Source organism: Lithobates pipiens, unplaced genomic scaffold (genome assembly GCF_037356315.1).
Source record: "Lithobates pipiens isolate NorthernLeopardFrog02 unplaced genomic scaffold, aLitPip1_a1.2 Scaffold_1, whole genome shotgun sequence".
Taxonomy (NCBI): Eukaryota; Metazoa; Chordata; class Amphibia; order Anura; family Ranidae; genus Lithobates; species Lithobates pipiens.
The window spans coordinates 153,255,374-153,274,591 of NW_027507685.1; the positions used below are offsets into that span (position 1 = coordinate 153,255,374).

At 44.2% G+C, this 19,218-nt stretch overlaps 1 protein-coding gene across 3 annotated transcripts in view; it reads left to right on the top strand.

The window, feature by feature from the left end:
• Nucleotides 1–19,218, top strand: part of ODF2 (outer dense fiber of sperm tails 2) — a 152,826-nt gene that overhangs the window by 45,414 nt on the left and 88,194 nt on the right. For all 3 annotated transcript variants that reach the window (XM_077478699.1, XM_077478701.1, XM_077478700.1), the window contains exon 7: nt 1,070–1,201. In XM_077478699.1, the coding sequence (XP_077334825.1) occupies nt 1,070–1,201 (132 nt within the window). The remainder of the gene's footprint in view (nt 1–1,069; nt 1,202–19,218) is intronic.

The window sequence follows — 19,218 nt, forward strand, 5'->3', positions numbered from 1 at the left end:
CTGCGCAGCAAAGAAGTATGTCTGCGCATGGGGCACAGCCATTCCCTCTTGGTCTTTAGGATACTGCAGGGTAGTTAATTTTATTCTAGCTACCTTTTTTCTTCCAAATGAATGACCTGAATTGTGAGTCTATACGTTGGAACCAGTATTGTGGTATCCAGATAGGTGCATTATGCAGTGTATATATAGCAATTGCAGGGCCCATATCATGTTTGTTAAGTTAGCTCTTCCTGTGACTGACAATAGCAATCCACACCAGGTGGCGCATTTTAGTTTTACATTTCTGAAGTAGAGGTTTTAGCTTAAGGGTTATATAGTCTTTGGGGTCTTTAGTCACTATTATTTCTAAATATCTGAAGGACGTGACCACTTGTATCCTAGACACAATATCCGGTAACGCTGAAGGCAGATCATCCAGCGGAAGGAGCACCGACTTATGCCAAACAGCTTGATGATCTGCAGAGCAGCAATTAGGGAGCCAGCTGTGTCCCCCAAGTGCAATAGGGCGTCAGCAGCATATAGTGATAATTTATCGTCTCTATGACCCCTCTTGAAGCCTAAAATATCTGATGATGTTCTGATCCTGGCCGCTAAGGGCTCAAGTGCAAGGGCAAAGAGCATGGGTGACAATGAGCACCCCTGTCTGGTGCCCCGGAATAGGTTTAAGGCTTCTGACAGTAAATCATTTATTTTAATCCTTGCTGACGGTGCTGTATATAAGAGCTAGGTCCAGGATATGAATCCCTCCCCTAAGCCAAATTTAGTTAACACTGGCCACAGGTAGTTCCACTCCAAACTGTCGAAAGCTTTGGCAACATCAAGTGAAAGAACCGCTCTATTACCAGAGTTCTCAATTGGGAGCTGAATATTCAGGAAAAGCCTCCTTACGTTCAGTGCCATGGATCGTGCCGGATAAATCCAGACTGATCCACATGAACCAGTCCAGAGATCACTTTTGCCAAGCTCGTCACCAGAACTCGTGGCAGGAGCTTGACATCCGAGTTTAGTAGGCCAGGGTTTAGCTATTTTGTCTGTTAGCTCCATTTGTGATCACTTCTGTCCTTTGCAGGAGAAGAGATTGAACTCCACAGACATGAACCTCCTCACCCGGCAGAAGGAGATTTTATTGGAGAAGCTGAACACATTCGAAGAGACTAACAGGACACTGAGGACTTTGCTCAGGGAGCAACACAGCAGAGAGGTAAGGTCTGACCTGATCAATGGAAACCTGTGGTGGGAAACACGCTGGTTCCCATTGCTCCCAGATTCTTCACTGCAGTTAGATAGTACAACTTGGTCACCAACCCATCCCACCCTAGCCTGGCAGTTTGGCATTGAAGAAGTCATCAGAATAACTAACATTACTGGCCATCCCTCTGCTAGTCTATGTCCTGCTGTGCGAACTATTACAGGAAGTTAGTTGTGATAGATTCAGATACCAAAAACAGTATATAAAATACACTTGCTGGAATTATAGGCAGATATAGAAACAACAGTCAATGTAGCTATGCATTTACTGGAAAGTCAGTAAGTGCTTTTTCCATTGCACCTAATGGGAGAGATTTACTAAGATTGGAGCACTCAGAATCTGGTGCAGCTGTGCATGGTAACCAATCAGCTTTTAACTTCAGCTTGTTCCATAAAGCTTTGGCAATAAAACCTGCAAGGTGATTGGTTTCTATGCAGAGCTGCACCAGATTTTGCACTCTAGTTTTTTAATAAATCAACCCCAATGTGTCTGAATTTGTCTTTAGTTTTTTTTTTTTATTCTTTATTTAAATTTTCCACTTATTTTAAGTACAAATCAAAACCAAATAATAAAGGAGAACATAGGATCCAAAATACATTCATACCCTTCATATTTCACATTGTCCTAACTTTCTCCCTTTGCCTCTCCATTTCTTCCGAAACATCTCCCCCCTACAGACCCATTTCCTCGCTATAAATCCTAGATTGTTTAAAGATTTTCCAGCACTCCCATTTCACATAGAATCTCTTACTTCCCCTCTCCTCCTCCATTCCAAGTCCTTCAATTCTATATATTTCTTCTACTTTTCCTAGCCATTCCCTTACTTTGGGTGCTTCTATTTCTTTCCATTTTCTTGGAATCAGGCTCTTTGCCGCGTTTATCAATGAGCTTGTAAGGGAATTTCTGTACTCCTTAATTGGGGTATCTACTGCATGGAAGAGACCTAACCGTGGATTTTCTGGTAGCTGGGTTTTATTTATTACTTCGATATATCTTATTATTTCTCTCCAAAATTCTTTAATCCTGGGACAATACCACCATATATGTGCCATACTTCCCGTTTGTCCACACTTCCTCCAACATTTCCCAGACTGTCCCTCCTGATACTTTGCCATTATATCTGATGTCCTGTACCATCTAACTAAAGATTTATAGTTTATTTCTATCATCTTACTATTTTCCGTGGATCTTTGTACCATCTTCAATATTTTTTCTATATTTTGGTTCTCACCCCGTGGTCCTAATTCTTCTTCCCATTTCTTTTATAAATGTTGGTATCTCCGCTTCACATTCCCGTCTTAAAACCCTATAAAACTGGGCAATACCTTCCCCTCACATATCCGCTCAAAAGCAGTCAAATTTTCTCCATCTCTAAGCGGTTGTGGTAGCCTTAAGACGAAATGTCTAAGCTGCAGATACCGCCACTCATTTAAATCCATCCAATCTTTTTCTTTCTGTAACATTTCTAGTGTTTTCATTTTCCCCTCTTTAATTATGTGTCGTAATTGTATATTATCTTTTTTTACCCATTTCCCTCCTATAGTGCTTCTACCTGGTGGAAAACAATCATTGTCTTTTAAATATATTAATGGGGAATTATATTTCCCAAGTGTTCTTCCAGGACAGCCCTTGAGAGATGGAGCTCCTCCCATCGACACAGGAAACACATTGCCACAGTTCAAAAGGCGGTCCCTCAGGTCCCTGGTCAGTCATTTGTGTTTCCTCCGTCGGAGGAACATGTTGCCAGGAACCTGAAGGCCCCTCTCAGGGGCTGCCTGAGAACCTGTTAGCCATAAGGGACCGGGTCCTGTTTTTTGGCTGCAGTATTGGGTCCATACCTTTCTTTGTGGCTCGGGTACCGTCCAGCTGATTCGGAGCAGACCCGTTACCCTCCTCCTTCCAGTGCCGAGGTGGCCAGGGGCAGAATGGCGCGGTTTCCCCCAGGAGCGGTGAGTGGAACCTTCCATCTTTGCTCCTTGTTGCGGTGGGGTCGGAGACGCCGAGCGTCACTTCCGGCGGAACCGCGTCATCACTGCGTGCCGAGACTTCCGGTTCCGGGTCTCTAAGGGTACAAGGAGGAGAGGGAGAGCCAGCGCTGTGCCTGTGAAGCCCGACCAGCGTCCAGCTATACCGGATTAGCGGCGGGATTCGGAGCGTCAGAGGGGGACCATGGAGGCTATTCCCCAGGATACTCCGGCGGAGACAGGCACCAGCCAAACCCAGGTAGGCTGCTGGGCATGCTATTACTCTGGTGAAGTGGTGGTGTTTGTAGGCTGGGCCCTGTAGTGCCCCACGGTGGCGGTTTACTCACAGTGAGGTTGTTTGTTAGTGGTGATTCTAAGAGGGACATGGTGCTGACGCTAAGAAATCCTTTGTCTTCTTATTTTCAGGCTAAAGAGATGCCAAGGGAAGACAAGACAGGCCGCAAAAAGTGCCCTAATTGTGGGAATAGGTTGTCCTCTGGCTCTAACAAAGCCCTATGCAAGCAATGCATTGCAAGCTTGCTTAAATCTGAGGCAGATTCCCCTTTAGCAAAGTTTTTGGGCTCCTTTAAAGAGGAAATGGCGTCGACCTTTAAGTCCCTCCGGGAGTTAATCACTGACGTGGGATCAGCTGCAGCTGCCTCCCACGAGTAAAACAACTATAATCTCATCCTCACCATGCCTTACAACACCCAGCTCAGGGGAGCCCCGTATGGTCAGGGAGCCTAGCCCCACGTTGATTAGCCCCGACTCCTCTGACACTGACTCGGGTCAGGAAGAGGATCAAGCAGCATCTAAAGCCTCAAAATATAGATTATCTCTCGAGGAAGTAGATGAGCTAATGGGGGCTATCTATGATACGCTGGAAATTGAGGAGGAAGAAACTCAGTTATCCAGATATGATCAAATGTATGAGGCTCTGGGGAAAAAGAAAGCAAGGGTTTTTCCTATACATAAGGTGCTTTCTGACCTTGTCCTTAAGGAGTGGTCTGAACCAGACAAAAAGGTTTTTTTTCCTAAATCCCTTAAGAGAAGGTTCCCTTTTGATGAGAGCCCAGAGGCGGTCTGGAATAAAAATCCTAAACTAGACGCCCCTCTGTCCAAAATCTCAAAGCAGGCTGATCTGGCCTTTGAGGATATGGGCCACCTGAAAGATCCCATGGACAGGAGAACAGACATTGTCTTAAAGAGGGCCTGGGATGCCTCTATGGCAGGCTTAAAACCAGCTCTAGCCACTTCCTGTGTAGCTAGAAACCTGGAGTTCTGGTTATCGCAACTACAAGAACACTTAAAAGCAGGCACTCCTAGGGGGGAGCTTTTGAAATCCTTCCCTATGCTTTTTAAGGCCACCAGTTTCATCTCTGACGCCTCCACGGACTCCGTTAAATTTACGGCTAAATCTGCAGCACTTTCAGTGGCAGCAAGGAGGTCAGTATGGATGAAAACCTGGGGGGGAGACACGGCGTCTAAAACCCGCCTGTGCAGCGTCCCTTTTACAGGAGACTTAGTCTTCGGGCCTGAATTAGACTCCGCCTTAGAAAGGACGGCGGACAAAAAGAAAACCTTTCCCGCAAAAAAGAAAAATTTTCAAAGAAAAATTTTTCGTCCCTTTAAGGAACCCTCTAAACCAGAGAAGAGTTCAACCCCCAAAAAACATTGGTCGGGACATAAAGGGAAAGGAAAAGGGGGCATACTGTTTAGCCGCCCCAATCAGGATCCCAAACCCCAGTGACGTCAGGGTTCCTGTGGGAGGAAGATTAAGCAAATTTCTTCCACAATGGGAAGAGACAACCTCGAACGAGTTTGTCTTAAATATAATAAAAAGGGGTCATACGCTGGAATTTCACAGCAACCCTCCTTCCAAGTTTCTGGTGACAAAGCTTCCAAGTCACTCAGAAAAGGCCAGGGCCTTACCTTTACTAATAGGGGAAATGGTAGATCAAGAAGTATTGACACCAGTCCCTATTCAGGAACAAGGGGACGGTTTTTACTCGCACATTTTTGTGGTAAGAAAACCGTCAGGGAGATTCAGACTAATTATGAACCTCCGTCCACTGAATCGCTCCATCCGTTACAAGAGATTTCGGATGGAGTCCATTTATTCCATAAAGAATCTCCTGCAGAGAGAGACATTTATGGCAACCCTGGACCTAAGGGATGCTTATCTGCACATTCCAATAAGGGAGGAATGCCAGAAATTCCTTCGGATGGCAGTGCAGATAGACACAAAGGTTTACCACTTTCAGTGCAGAGCACTTCCCTTCGGTCTATCATCCTCTCCGAGAATCTTTACCAAGGTTCTCGGAGAGGCTTTAGTTCCTCTGAGGCTTCAATCAGTCTCAATTATCCCCTACCTAGACGATCTGCTCCTAACAGCCCACTCAGAGAGTCGTCTTTCTCAGGACCTGGAATTGACTCAACTCAGTCTGAGTCGATTAGGGTGGATTGTCAGTCAGGAGAAATCCAAGACAACCCCAACACAGGAGATCCTGTATCTGGGGTACTGGATCAAGTCTGTAGATCAGAAAATTATACTGCCGGAAGAAAAGATTTTGAATCTGTGGCAGAGAATATCTTTTCTTCAATGCAGCCCCAAGTGTACGGTGAGGGAAGTAATGTCGGTCTTAGGTCTTATGACGGCAGCCATTCCAGCCGTACAATGGGCCAGGTTCCATCAAAGAGAACTTCAGGGTTTTCTGTTAGAACAATTAAAAGGCAGAGATCTGGAGGAGGAGGTATCGATCCCCTCAAGGGTAAAACGCTCCCTCTGGTGGTGGAAGGACAGGGAGAACCTAAACAAAGGGGTTCATTGGGTCCTTCCTATCACTTCAACACTAACAACGGATGCGAGCAGTTGGGGCTGGGGAGCCCACCTAGGCTCAAGCTGGGTCCAGGACAAGTGGACCCCGGAGGAGAAATGTTTCTCTTCCAATTGGAAAGAACTAACCGCAATCCTGAGAGCTGTTCTAGCTTTCCACCCCGCAATACAGGGTCACCATCTACAAGTCCGTTCAGACAATACGACGGCTGTAGCATACATAAACAAACAAGGAGGAACCAGAAGTCCTCGTTTGATGTTGGTAGCCAGACGCATTCTCCAGTGGGCAGAAGCCAATCTGGAATCCATTTCTGCAGTTCACCTGAAAGGGGAGCTGAACAACAAAGCGGACTTCTTGAGTCGACAGAGGATTTCGAACCAAGAATGGTCTTTACACCCAGAGGCATTCAATCTCATAACAGCTCACTGGGGAGAACCAGAGGTGGACCTTTTTGCGAGCAAGAAAAATGCAAAGGTTCCAAATTTTTTCTCGCTAAACCCAGGAGATCAACCCCTGGCGGTAGATGCCTTGCAAACTCCATGGACTTTCAGTCTGGCGTATGCATTTCCCCCTCTTCATCTCATTCCGAGGGTCCTAGCAAGATTCCTCAAGGAGAAAACCTGTTTGATTCTAGTAGCACCTTTTTGGCCCAGGAGACCGTGGTTCACAACGTTGCTACAATTGACAGATTGTCCGCCTCTAAGACTTCCCTACAGACAGGACCTCCTGTCGCAGGGACCTCTTTACCATCCGCAGGTCGCCACACTGAAGCTTTCAGCGTGGTTACTGAGGAGGAAATCTTAAGGAGTAAGGGCCTGTCAGACGAGGTAATTGCGACCTTACTACAGAGTCGCAAACCAGTCACAAGAGCTATTTACAAAAAAGTCTGGAAAAAATTTAATAGCTGGCTGAATAGCCGTGACATAAATACGGCTAATATTCTACAGTTTTTACAGGAAGGTGTAAACAAGGGTTTAACTCTAAGTACTATTAAGGTACAGATAGCTGCCTTAAGTGTATACCTAGATGAACGCTTACAGGAAAATCCTTTTGTCGCTAGATTCTGTAAGGCAGTCGCTAGACGTAAGCCAGTCAGAATCACAAAAGTCCCATCCTGGGATTTAGCAGTTGTGCTAAAAGCTTTCTTGGGGTCACCCTTTGAGCCTATCTCAGAGGCCTCCCTAAGGCTTATTACCTTTAAGACAGTTCTCCTGGTGGCAATCACTTCAGCCCGTAGGGTCAGTGAAATCCAAGCACTTTCCATCAGGGAACCATTCCTACAGATCCTAGAAGACAGAGTCATACTAAAGACAGACCCTGGGTTCTTACCAAAGGTAGCATCTAGCTTCCATAGGTCCCAAGATATTGTCCTCCCTTCATTTTGTCAAAATGCAGCAAATGAGAAAGAGGAACGTTTTCATTTATTGGATGTGAGGAGGTGTATTCTAGAATATCTTAAAATAACAAATCCATTCAGAATCTCAGACTCCCTTTTTGTCCTTTTTTCCGGACAGCGTAGGGGACAGAAAGCTTCAAAAGTAACCATAGCTAGATGGATTAGGCTAGCTATAGCAGAGGGGTATAAGGCCTTGAATAGAGATCCTCCTGAGGGTGTTAAAGCTCACTCCACAAGAGCGTTGTCTGCATCCTGGGCAGAAAGAGCTGGTGCCACCCCGGAGCAGGTATGTAAAGCAGCCACATGGTCAAGCTTTTCCACCTTTACAAGGCATTACCGACTGGACTTAATGTCTAGTCAGGATCAGGCCTTTGGGAGGAAAGTCCTCCAGGCCGTGGTCCCCCCCTAATCTGGTAAGTACTTGGGGATCCTCTCAAGGGCTGTCCTGGAAGAACACTTGGGAAAACTGGAGTTAGTACTTACCGGTAACTCCTTTTCCGGTGGTCTTCCAGGACAGCACGATCCCACCCTTTATTTGATTGTAGTGATGTACTAATGTTATTACCTGTTATGGTTTATATGTTTTTCAGTTCCATCCTTCGGTTCTTGGTGAATGACTGACCAGGGACCTGAGGGACCGCCTTTTGAACTGTGGCAATGTGTTTCCTGTGTCGATGGGAGGAGCTCCATCTCTCAAGGGCTGTCCTGGAAGACCACCGGAAAAGGAGTTACCGGTAAGTACTAACTCCAGTTTTCCACTTATTTTGTGTGTGTACTCCTCCCAGACTCTAAACACATTTTTTGTAAATAAAGGTGTTGTCTCCCCTAGTGATCTGTATTTTGAAGGTGTCCAAATTTCCCTACCTAAATTCGCGCCTGATAAACTGTTCTTTTTTTTCCCCATCTTTTTTTCCTTTCTAATTTTGTCCATTCCGCCACCCATGTTAATACTGCTGCTTCGTAATACTTTTTAATGTCTGGGACATTCAATCCTCCCTGATCTTTTTCCTTTTGCAAAATCTTCAGTGGGATTCTAGGTTTCTTGTTGTTCCAGATTAATTTAATAATTAAAGAATTTATAATTTTAAAATATACTGGAGGGATATATATCGGGAGTAACTGAAATTTATACAGTATTTTAGGCTGTATAATCATTTTTAGGGCATTAATTCTTCCCAACCATGACAGGGGTTTTGTTCTCATTCTCCTTATTTCTTCTCTCAATTCTTCCAAGAGGGGGATATCATTTATTTGATATATTTTTTCTATTGTTGAGGTCAGTTTAATCTCTAAATATTTGATTTCATTCTGCCATAGGAATGGGAATTCCCTCTTAATATCCTGTTCTTCTCTTAAATTTATATTAACATTTAAGATTTCTGACGACTTTGGATTCATTTTGAAATTAGATATTTCCCCATACTCCTATAAGGCCTTTAACAGATTTGGCATGGATATTCGTGGGCTAGACACATAAAATAGAATATCATCTGCGAATGCGGCTACCTTATGTGTTTCCCCCTCCATCTCCACCCCCTTTATATCTGGGTTTCTCCTTACTGTCTCCAAGAGTGGTTCCAGTGCCAGAACGAACAATAGGGGGGACAGCGGACACCCCTGTCTAGTCCCATTGCTCATTCTGAAGGCTGTTGATAGCACTCCATTAACTTTTACTGCTGCCTTAGGGCTATTATAGAGCACCTTTATCCAGTTCAAAATTTTGGGTCCAAACCCCATTCCCTCCAGAGTACCCATCATGAATTCCCAGTCTACTCGATCAAAGGCTTTTTCAGCGTCAATTGATAGGAGCAGACTGGGGACTCTACTCTCCTTCATCCTCTGGAGCAGCAATATTGACCTTACTCCATTATCTTTTCCTTCTTGCCCCACGATAAATCCCACCTGATCTGCCTGGACTAAACTTGGCATCAACTTCTTTATTCTAGTGGCTAATATTTTTGCAAACAATTTAACGTCTGTATTGAGTAATGAAATCGGTCTGTAACTTGAACATATTGTATTCTCTTTTCCCTCTTTCAATATCGTGGAAATTGTCGCAGTGGAGGCCTCCTCGCTCAGTCCGTATTTTGTACCTAGTCCATTATAATATGCACATAGATTTGGAGCTAATATGTCCCCAAACTTTTTTAAATATTCTATTATATAGCCGTCAGGGCCTGGGCTCTTTCCTCCTTTAGTCTTTTATTACCTGGATTATTTCTTGGACTGAGGTTGGACTCTCCAATTCCTGCGCCAGTTCCCCCGGGATTTTAGGAGTATTTGCTTGGAGTATATATTCTTTAATTTTTCTCCTTCTATTCATCTCTTGTTGTTCTGTCTCTCTGTTTCTCACGGAGTACAACTGCTCGTAATATTCCCTAAAAACTTCTGCTATGTCCTTAGTTTTATAAACCAGCTCTCCCTCTTTATTTAAAATTTTCTCTATATAATTCTTAGATCTTTTTTTCCTCAATATCTTAGCTAAGGTCTTACTATTTTTTTATTACCACCATAGTGTCTCTCTTTAGCGATCCTATTATATATCATCCTCATTTCCTGTTCCATTAAATCCCCTAGTTCCTCTCTTTTAATAACCAATTCATGTAATAGGTCCAAATCCTGACCTCTTTCCTTACAGTTCACATTTTTATGGTCTTGCTCTAGTCTATGGATTTCCTCCCTCAACTCCCTGCTCTTTTTAATACCTTCTCTCTTCCTATCTGCTCCTAAAGAAATATATATCCCTCTTATATAGGCTTTATGTGCCTCCCACACGATATTTTCCATATTCTCCCCAGTTGAATTAATAGAGAAAAAAAACTCCAATTCCTTTCTAATTATTTCCTCGCTTTTCTCATCCAGCAATTCCCTGTTCAGTTTCCAAGAGAAGGGGGGTTTCTGAGATCCTGGGATTTTAATCTTCATACGTATTGGGGAATGATCAGACAATGTTCTAATTCCTATATCTGTGGATATCACCTCATCCAAAACCCTATGTTCCACTAACCAGTAGTCGATCCTAGTGTATGTCCCGTGTACAGGGGAATAGAACGAGTAGTCGCGTATCCCCAGATGCTGAGTTCTCCACACATCCATAAACTGAAACTGATGCAGCCTATGTTTTATTATTCTCCTCTGCTCCTTCCCTATCCCCTGTACACGGGACGAACTATCCAATTCCGGGTTCATACAGAAATTCATATCTCCAGCTATGATCACTCTCCCTCTCTTAAATTCCATAATTTCTCTAATATCTCTTTCAGAATATTTCTATTTGGGCAGTATATATTAGCGAGGGTATAATCTACTCCCCATAATTTCCCTTTTAAGAAGAGGAATCTACCCTCCGGATCCACTAACCTTTCTTCTATTTTATGGCATACCTCCCATCCTATACCAATGGCTACCCCCTTTGAATTCCTTGAGACTGAATCTCCATAAAACTGCACTGGGAGCCTAGGGGAGTATATTCTAATCTTACTTTCATAGGATAAATGAGTTTCCTGTAAGAACACAATACCTTCTTCATATTGTTCTATTTCTTTCAAGATTTTAAACCGTTTTACTGGTTTATTTAACCCTCTCACATTGTATGACAAACAATTAACTATGGACATGGATTTTTAATCAGGCTGATTTTCCCACTTAGCGAGGTCCTAGACTGTCGCGTCTTCTCTCTCCCCCTACTCCTCCCTCTCCCCTCCCCCCTCCCATCCACCTCCCAACCACCTCCCAACCCTCCCCAGCCCCTCTTTGGCCCTTGTACCAATAACCAGAATATATCCCCATCCTAGTATGTGTACCTCACCCCTTGGGGTGGAACTCCAAGCCCGGCACTCTGTGTCCATCCTCCTCCCCCCCCCGTCCCTAATGGCCGGGTAAACATAGGGGGGAGAGGAGGGAACAGGTATTCCAGTAGAGGCTCTCCCCACTTCCGCCCATACCCCACATTATCTTTTCTTTACATCTCTAGTCTCATTTCTTTTTGTACCAAATTTCACCCAGCCCCACCCCCTCCCCCCATCATCCCCCCTCTATATTAAGCTCTCTGCCATCTTCCTTCTTCAATGCGTCTTTCTTCTCTCTCTTGTCTCTCGGGTATACTAATAACTGGAATCTGTAACTTTCTGCAAAAGTCCTGTGCTTCTTCCAAAAATGTCAATCTCACCGTCTTTCCATCCCTATGTACTATTAACGCTGCAGGGAACCCCCAACTATATTTAATATTAGCCTGTCTTAAATGTTCTAATAATGGTTTTAATTGTCTTCTTCAAATTAATGTTTCACTTGACAAATCCGTAAATACTTGAAGAGTTGTTTGCTCGTATTGCAGCGGGAGTCCCTCTCTAAGGTTCCTCCATATTTTCTCCTTGTCTATATACCGATGGAATTTAACCATTTCAATACAGGGCACTTAAACACCTTCCTGCCCAGACCAATTTTGAGCTTTCAGCGCTGTCGCACTTTGAATGACAATTGCGCGGTCATGCTACACTGTACCCAAATGAAATTTTTATCATTTTTTCCCCACAAATAGAGCTTTCTTTTGGTGGTATTTGATAACCTCTACGGTTTTTATTTTTTGCGCTACAAATAAAACAATACCGAAAATTTTGAAAAAAAATGTTTTTTTTTTTGTTTCAGTTTTAAAACTTTGTAAATAAGTACGTTTTCTCCTTCACTGATGGGCACCAATGATGTGGCAACAATGAAGTGGCACTGATGAGGTGCATTGATGGACACTGATATGTGGCACTGATGGGCGACACGGATGGGCACTGATAGGTGGCACAAATTGGCACTTATAGCTGGCACGGATTGGCAGCGGCACAGATGGGCATGGATAGGCGGCACAGATGGGCATGGATAGGCGGCACAGATGGGCATGGGTGGGCACTGATAGGTGGCACGGATGGGCACTGATAGGTGGCACGGATGGGCACTGATAGGCGGCACAGGTGGGCACTCATAGGCGGCATTGGTGTTATACTGTACTAATGGATGCCAATCAGTGCCAAACAATAATGCATGCCAATCAGTGATGCCCATTGTGGGCACTGATTGGCATCCATTGTGGCACTAACTGGCATCCCTGGTGGTCTAGGGAGGATTACCTTTTGCTGGGCATCCCTGGTGGTCTGGTGGCGTCCCTGGTGGTCTAGTGTGGGCATCCTCGGGGGGGGCTATGCTGATAATCGATCGGCACAGACCTCCCCTGTCAGAGGAGCAGCCGATCGGCTCTCCTCTACTCGCGTCTGACAGACGTGAGTGAGGAAAAGCCGATCACCGGCTCTTCCTATTTACACTGTGATCAGCCGTGATTGGACACGGCTGATCACGTGGTAAAGAGTCTCCGTCTGAGACTCTTTACCGAGATCGTAGTTGCCGGGGTGTCAGACTGACACCCCGCAACAACGATCGCCGCAATGCGCGCCCCCGGGGGCGCGCAGCGGCTCATAATCCTGATCACGTCATATGACGTCTGTTAGGTGTGACCTCAACAAGTCACCTATTTGTCAGGTTATGTTACCGTTTCCCAATTGTTAGTTAGAGTTCTTATCCAAGCAAAGAGACACGGAGGTATTATTCAGTATTTCTGCTCAGAAGTCCGTCGTTAACTCTGACTGTCTCTGACTGACTCTGGCTCTGAGGCTTCTTTATTACATCTTTTATAGACAGAAAAGGGCAAACATCAGCAAATGTAAAAAAACAACATTTTCAAAGAAAAGACAATTCTCCGGGTGTTATCAGCTGATAAGACAATCTTCTGGGCGTAGACTGCTTTTTAGGGCTGATGCGGCCTCTTCTTGATGAGTACGTGACAATAGATGACGAGTCCTTATTTTACAGAGAAGGATAGAAAAATACATGTATTTAGTAAGACATGCGGTCAACCATTTTGTTTCAACATATACCTTAATCCTTACATTTCCCCCTTTGACATCACCCCTCCCTCTTGCCCTGGGTCCACCTGAACAAGTTCTAGTCGGCCTATATCCAGAGTACTCTCCCTGACCGCGAGTTGTCAGAGGGGTATACACCCATCCCCCTGGACAGTACCAACATCTAAAATTCAGGAAGAGTGGCTTTTCTGACAGATGGGTGATGTCAAGAAACTAAATCCACCTATCTTCACAAAAGTTCCATCTTTTCCGCATCATTTACCTTGGCTTTCTTGCAAAAGCACATGAGCAGTTTAAAGCATGCATAAAAGAAAAATACGAATAAGAGCACCACTATAATCGTCATTGCTGCCTTCTTAACCCAAGAGAATAACCCTGAGAAACTAAAAGTTCCACCAAACGGATCCCAGTCGCGACCAATATTTCGGGCCTTCTCTTGTAAATTCTTTACTTCCGTACGGTGTTGTGCAATGATGTCATAATAGTCAGGTACCTCAATGCTGGTGTTATGTATCCAAGTACAGCACTCATAGTCCTCAGTAGTTTCACAGAGTCCTGTCAGTGCTGCACTCATACTTTCAATTGCTAATTCATGTAATTCTAATTGTTGTCTGATGGCTCTGGTCTCCAGATTTAACTTAGTAATGTCATCAGAGTTTTTCTCCAAAACATCATTAATAATTCCTGTATAGTTATTTAGTCTTTTCATTAAGTCTATACCCCATCCTGTCCAGGACGGGAACCAAACCCATGCCATGTCCTTCTTCAGGAATATTTCTCTTTTACTACGATACCTGAGGGGATATCTAGGATGCATGCTAGCTTCTAATAGGTGATCACCTCGTTCATCACCTACTACTCCCATTACTGGTACTAAACTTGCGAGGTAGCACCATCCCTGAGCTTTTCTAGGTATCCAAGTATAATATTTATCCTCACAACAGATGTATATATTGTTTCCTAGAGCTACTGATCTTGAACTGATATCATTTCTATAACGAGAGGTGTATCCATAGAGGGATAAGTTGGATACTAACCACCTAACATTATTATCCACAATGTTAGTGAGGAAGTCAGATAATGTCTGGTGTGTGCTGGAATTACTGGGATAGAAGCTTCCATTTAATACGACAATGGACAAATTAAACTTGCTGTCTTGGCATTCTCCATTTCCTCCCGTTGTGTTCCCTAAGTTGAAACACCAATCAGGGGAAAAGGCGAGACCATTTGACTTAAACATTACTGTCTCGCTGGTATTTGTTCTAATTATGTTAATGCTACTGTTAGCAAGATCAGTATAGTTTATAGGAACTGCCATCAGTGGTATACTTGCTGTGCTGGGGTGTAATTTGCTACAAATCCAACATTTCTCATATCCTGACTTCTGGGCATAAGCATATTTAAACTTCAGTAATAACATTTTTTTAGAAAATCCTTCATCCTTGTATATTTTATTCTGTGAGGTAACCAAACTATTAGCCAGAATTACTGAAACAATAAAAAGATACATGTTGTCATTTGCCAACTGGCTCCTTTTTACAATGAGAAGCGTGGATCCAGGTAGGTTTCCCTTCCAATTTCACTGAGGTTGCTGTAATCAATAGCACCTGGAAAGGACCTTCAAACCTTGGTTCCAGTGTCTTTCTGGTATGTTTCTTTACATACACATAGTCTCCTGGTTGTAGATCGTGTGTACCTGTGACAGAATTAGGGTCTGGAAGAGAAGAATACACACTCTTGTGGATTTTAGTCAGACGCTGTTGCAACTGTATTACATACGTAGTTAAACTATCACATTGTAATTGCATACTTTGAGGAAAATATAAACCTAATCTAGGTGCACTTCCAAACAGTATTTCATATGGGGATAACCCTGTTTTTCCTGTTGGGGTGTACCTAATAGAGAACAAAGCTAAAGCTAGGCACTCAGGCCATGGTTTGTTCAACTCCTGCATAGCTTTTTGTATTTTCAGCTTGATTGTACCATTTACTCTTTCTACTGATCCTGAACTCTGTGGGTGGTAAGGAGTATGAAAACTTTGTTGAACCCCTAACATTGCCATCACATTTTGCATTATTTCTCCCGTGAAATGTGTCCCCCTATCTGATTCTATTGTTTCTGGGAGACCAAACCTAGGTATCAGCTCAGTAATCAGTTTCTTGGCGGTGGCTTTTGCCGTAGCTGATTTCACAAGATAACTTTCGGACCAGCCTGAAAATAGGCAGATGCACACGAGAACAAATTCAAAGGGGCCGCTCTTAGGCATTTGTATGTAGTCAATCTGCAGTCTCTGAAAGGGATATTGGGCCCGGACCTGATGTTTACGTGGGGTTTTCACTCTCTGTCCTGGGTTATTAATCAGACAGATTTGGAATGCAGCACAGTAGTTCCTTGCAGTACTACTGAATCCAGGGGCTAGCCATCCTTGGCTTACAATCCTATACATAGAATTGGAGCTGACATGAGTGGGTAAGTGGACAGCCGCTGCCATTGCGGGGTATAGAGAAGCGGGTAAACATATTTTGTCTCCTTCTCTCCATACATTGTCAAGGCCTGGTGCAGCTCCCTCCTTAACCCAACGGTCCTTCTCAATAGCCCCTGCTTGTTCCTGTAGTTCCATTAGCTGCTGCCATGTGGTTTCGGGCATACTCACCTGTACCGTGGCTAAGGTCTCAGGGCTTACTTCCCCTAGAGCTGCCTTCTTTGCAGTTAAATCTGCAAATGCGTTTCCTTTTGCCTCAGTTGTTTTTGCGCTCGTGTGTGCCGCTATCTTCATGATGGCTACTCTTATAACCTTTTGAAGATTGTTCAGGACTCTTTTGATTCCTTCACCATGTTTAACAGGTGTGCCTGCTGCTGTAAGGTAACCTCTAGCTTTCCATATGTGGCCATAATCATGTGCCACACCGTAGGCGTATGCGGAATCAGTGTAAATGTTCCCTTCTTGTCCCTCCAAGTGTTCTAGGGCTTTCTCTAGAGCGGTTAGTTCCGCTTCTTGTGCCGACATGTGTGCTGGTAGTGACTTTGCCTCAATTACCTGTGTGTCCGTTACCACAGCATAACCTGTGTGATATTTACCTTTGTCATCGGCAAATCTACTACCATCTATGTACAGTGTGTGTTCTGCATTTGTAATGGGTATGTCTGTGACATGTGGGAACCCCGTGGTTTCTTGTTCCATAAGTTGAAAACAATCGTGTTCATCAGATGTTATGTCCTGAAACGAAAGTGTGTCAGAATCCTGAGTATCTTGTGCTGTATCTACACCATTATCATCATTACTCCCCCCTGTCAAATCTGTCTGTAATGGTAAAAGCTGTGCTAAGTTAAAAGAAGTGCATCGCTGAAAGGTAACATTGGGGGGTAGGAGCAAAGTGCATTGTAGACGCAGCTGCCTTGCCATTGATATGTGTTTTGGCTGGACCTGTGATAAGATGGCGTGTATGTCATGTGTGGTATGTACCACTACAGGATTGTCTAAGACAATTTCTGAGGATTTGTCAATGATAATTGACACTGCTGCAACTGCTCGTACACAGGACGGTGATCCTCTAGAGACAGGATCGAGAGCCGCCGAGAAGTATGCTACCGGCCTTTGTTTGATGTGTTGTTGTGTCAACACCCCTGTTGCGTGTCCCGTGATTTCAGCAATGTACAAATGAAATGTTTTGGTATAATCAGGGATCCCGATCGCAGGTGCCGAAATTAGTAACCTTTTTAAGGTGCTAAAAGATTCATGACCTGCTTCTGTGAGTACATAGGGTACTATTTTCAAGCAATCATATAATGGCTGCATCAGAGAACTGGCATGTGGTATCCATTGTCTACAATATGATACCATTCCCAGAAACATACGAAGTTGCTTAAAGTTGCGTGGGATATTCATTTGTCTTATGGCCTGGACTCGGTCTTCAGTGAGATGTCGAGTACCCTGGGATATACAGTGGCCCAAAAAGACAACCTTTTTCTGACATACCTGTAACTTAGTTCTATTCACCTTGCACCCTTTTTCAGCCAGGAATTGTAACAATGAGAGAGTGGCTTTTAAACAAGTATCGTTATCCGGACAACATAACAATAGGTCATCTACATATTGCAACAATACACAAGTGTCAGGCGGTTGCCATTCCCCCTATTTTTACTTTTTAAGGTTTAGTCAGCGGGGCATCGGACAAAAGACCGTCATAACCACTTATGGGTATGGTGTCACGGGACGTCATGTGTGGAGGGACTACTGAATCAGACAACAGACTGCGTGACGCTCCTGTGTCAACCAAACAAGGAATATGTTTACCTTCCACCTTCATCAACATGTGGAGCATTTTGTTCTCTGATTCAGCTAGGACTGGGGCAAGTCATGCGGTCGGATCGTCCCTATCATTGGTACGCCTCTGTCTGTAGTCCCTCGTGTCTCTGTCCGTGTTTCCTTCCTGTTCGTCTTTTATCCTTTTCCTACAGTCTCTTTTTATATGTCCCACCTTGTTGCAGTAATAACAGGTAAGAGGTTTACGGGAGGAATTCCCTCCTTCATTGACCCGGGCAACAGTGTTAACTCCCGGTGTCCTTCTGGGTTTAGTTTCTGCTAAATCAGCCTCTATGCCTTGTGCTTTCTGCAACAATGTTCCTCTGTCCCGTATGGCTCTCCATTCGGGAGTACATGCCTTCAGTTTGTCACCTATTTGGGGTACTAGTCCTTCCATAAACTGTCGATTGAAAGCCCTAATGGTGACGGGTAAGGCTAAATCTAGACCTTCGTCAGCCATCATGCTTTCCATGTTGAGGTAAAATTCTGTAACAGTCTGACCTGGGGCCTGTTTTATGGGCGCTGTCGAACCCCTTTCCTGCTGTTTCCCTTGGCAAAATTCTCGTAACTGAGCAATAAACAGGGGTCTAGAGTCTATATGACGGGGGTGTACTCCTGGTGGATCTGCCGCTGGATCCCCTTGTGGTCTATGTGGAGCAATTTCATTCATAAATTGATTAAACATCGTTAGTGTCATTTTATGTCTACACAAATCTTCCCCATCTTGCCAAGTTGCTTCATGTGTGTCTAGTAATTGTGTCACGAATCTACAGAATGCGGCAGGTTTTGCTACGGGATCAGGAGCATTCTGTATTAATGCCATAAGAGTGTCAGCCGACCAAGGTGTCCATGTCCTCAGAACGACTTGTCGGGTCACTGTAGGTGGCTGTCCTGCTTGACCCGCATTTGGATTATTTACTTGTATTACCCTAGTCCGACTATGGACTGGAGCTACGGGCTCTGGTCTTTGAGCGCCGCAATGTACACATTACTGTGCCCAGTCTGGGTTCTGGGTACCGCATACTCGGCATACCCATCCTCTTCCTCTTAAGGAAGGATAAAGTTTTGGTCTTTCATTACCTGGTGTGGTGGTGTTATAAGGAGGTGGAGTATCTCCCGTATTTACCCTATCGCCGGGAGCAGAAGGAAGACTTTTGTGTCGGACCTTCATATCCCATCCACCCTTTTCCTGACAATACTCCCATCCCTCCTCTTCAGCCCTGTTGGAAACCTTAATTAAACATTGTATTTGTGATACCCATCTGTTCTGCAATATCTCTCCCTGTCTGTCTTTCTTTATTTCTTCCCAACCTTCTACACTTAATCCATTTTCTCCATCCATCCCCAATTTCTTGAGAATCCTATTCGTGCCCTGTGCCTTATCCTTCCCATACAACATTGTAATTATGTCTTTAACAGCATAACATTTCTGAGATTCCTCCTGGGGTTTACCATGTGTCTGGCCCATTTTGACAGTCCTGCCTAGGTGGCGTTTGGATCACTTACTAAGTGTCTCGTTGCCTTCTCCTCCTAGGGTGCCAAAATATTAAAAACCTCTCCTAGAT